Source organism: Rhagoletis pomonella, unplaced genomic scaffold (genome assembly GCF_013731165.1).
Source record: "Rhagoletis pomonella isolate Grant_MI unplaced genomic scaffold, Rhpom_1.0 Rhpom_scaffold_31420, whole genome shotgun sequence".
NCBI lineage: Eukaryota > Metazoa > Arthropoda > Insecta > Diptera > Tephritidae > Rhagoletis > Rhagoletis pomonella.
Genome location: NW_023489835.1, coordinates 1 through 1048, shown reverse-complemented (window position 1 = coordinate 1048; position 1048 = coordinate 1). Strand labels below are relative to the sequence as shown.

General features: G+C 37.8%; 1 protein-coding gene across 1 annotated transcript; it reads right to left on the bottom strand.

The window, feature by feature from the left end:
- Window positions 1–234: 234 nt before the first annotated feature.
- LOC118732872 (tachykinin-like peptides receptor 99D) lies at window positions 235–906 on the bottom strand (the record flags this gene model as incomplete). The annotated part of the gene is made up of 2 exons (XM_036461978.1): window positions 235–447; window positions 731–906. Coding segments are annotated over 2 exons (389 nt in total), but the record flags the coding sequence as incomplete, so codon positions are not given.
- Between the last annotated feature and the right edge of the window lie 142 nt (window positions 907–1048).

Below are 1048 nucleotides of genomic sequence, written 5' to 3'. Positions count from 1 at the left end.
CTATCTCTATCTCTATCTCTATCTCTATCTCTATCTCTATCTCTATCTCTATCACTATCCTCATCTTCATATTTATCCTTATCTTCATTTTTTCGCTCTAAACAAAAAAAAAAAAAATTTGAATTGCACAGTTTATAACATTATAAAATATGACAGTTATGACATCCAGTGAATCCGTTGCTTATTTTTATGAGTTCTCAACATAGTCCAATGCAAAGTTCATATGCTACTTACACATATTCCTGCTGCGAGTGATTCGTCGGACCATCCGGCCATTCGGTGTAACAGACAATTCTTATGCCATCCTTCAGCTCTACTTCGCCGGTTGTGAAAAAGAGCAACATGGGGCACGAGAGGGTAATAGATGCAGCCCAAATAAACGCTGCAATAGCCAAATTACAACGTTTGCTCATACGCGGTTGCAATGGTTTTATTATGGCCACATATCTGAAATGTAACAAAGCGATAGAAAATGGAAGGGAGAAGATGTTGATAAAAGAGAATTTATATAAATGTTCAGAAATTTCAGTTTGTATGTGCATGTTAACATATAGCACCAAAGTGCTGCCACAAAACTGCTACAGTACATTGTGCTGCTGGACTTGGTCCCACATAAGCACACACATGTGTACATGCACATATATGATTATTCAGCATTGGAGGAGATTTAATGCTATTTGTGTAACACTTTGACGCTGCAACTGCGCTTCACCATGGTTTGTTAACTCACCTGTCGATGGCTATCGCCATTAGCGTAAACACTGAAGCACTTATGCTTAAAGTCGCTACAAATTGTGATATTTTGCAGTAGAGCTCACCGAAAGGCCAATCATTGTCCAGCATGTAAATGTAATTGAAGGTAACATTGAGACTGGAGACCATGGCATCCGCTATGGAGAGATTCACTGTGAAAATGGAGGTACAGAAATTAAAGGGATATTAAATGAAATTGTTGGATACATATGAGGATTGATACTTAAGTGATTACTTGTATATTTATGTGGTCAAAAAGTAATCGCCAGTAAATCGAGGCATGTGCACATCTATA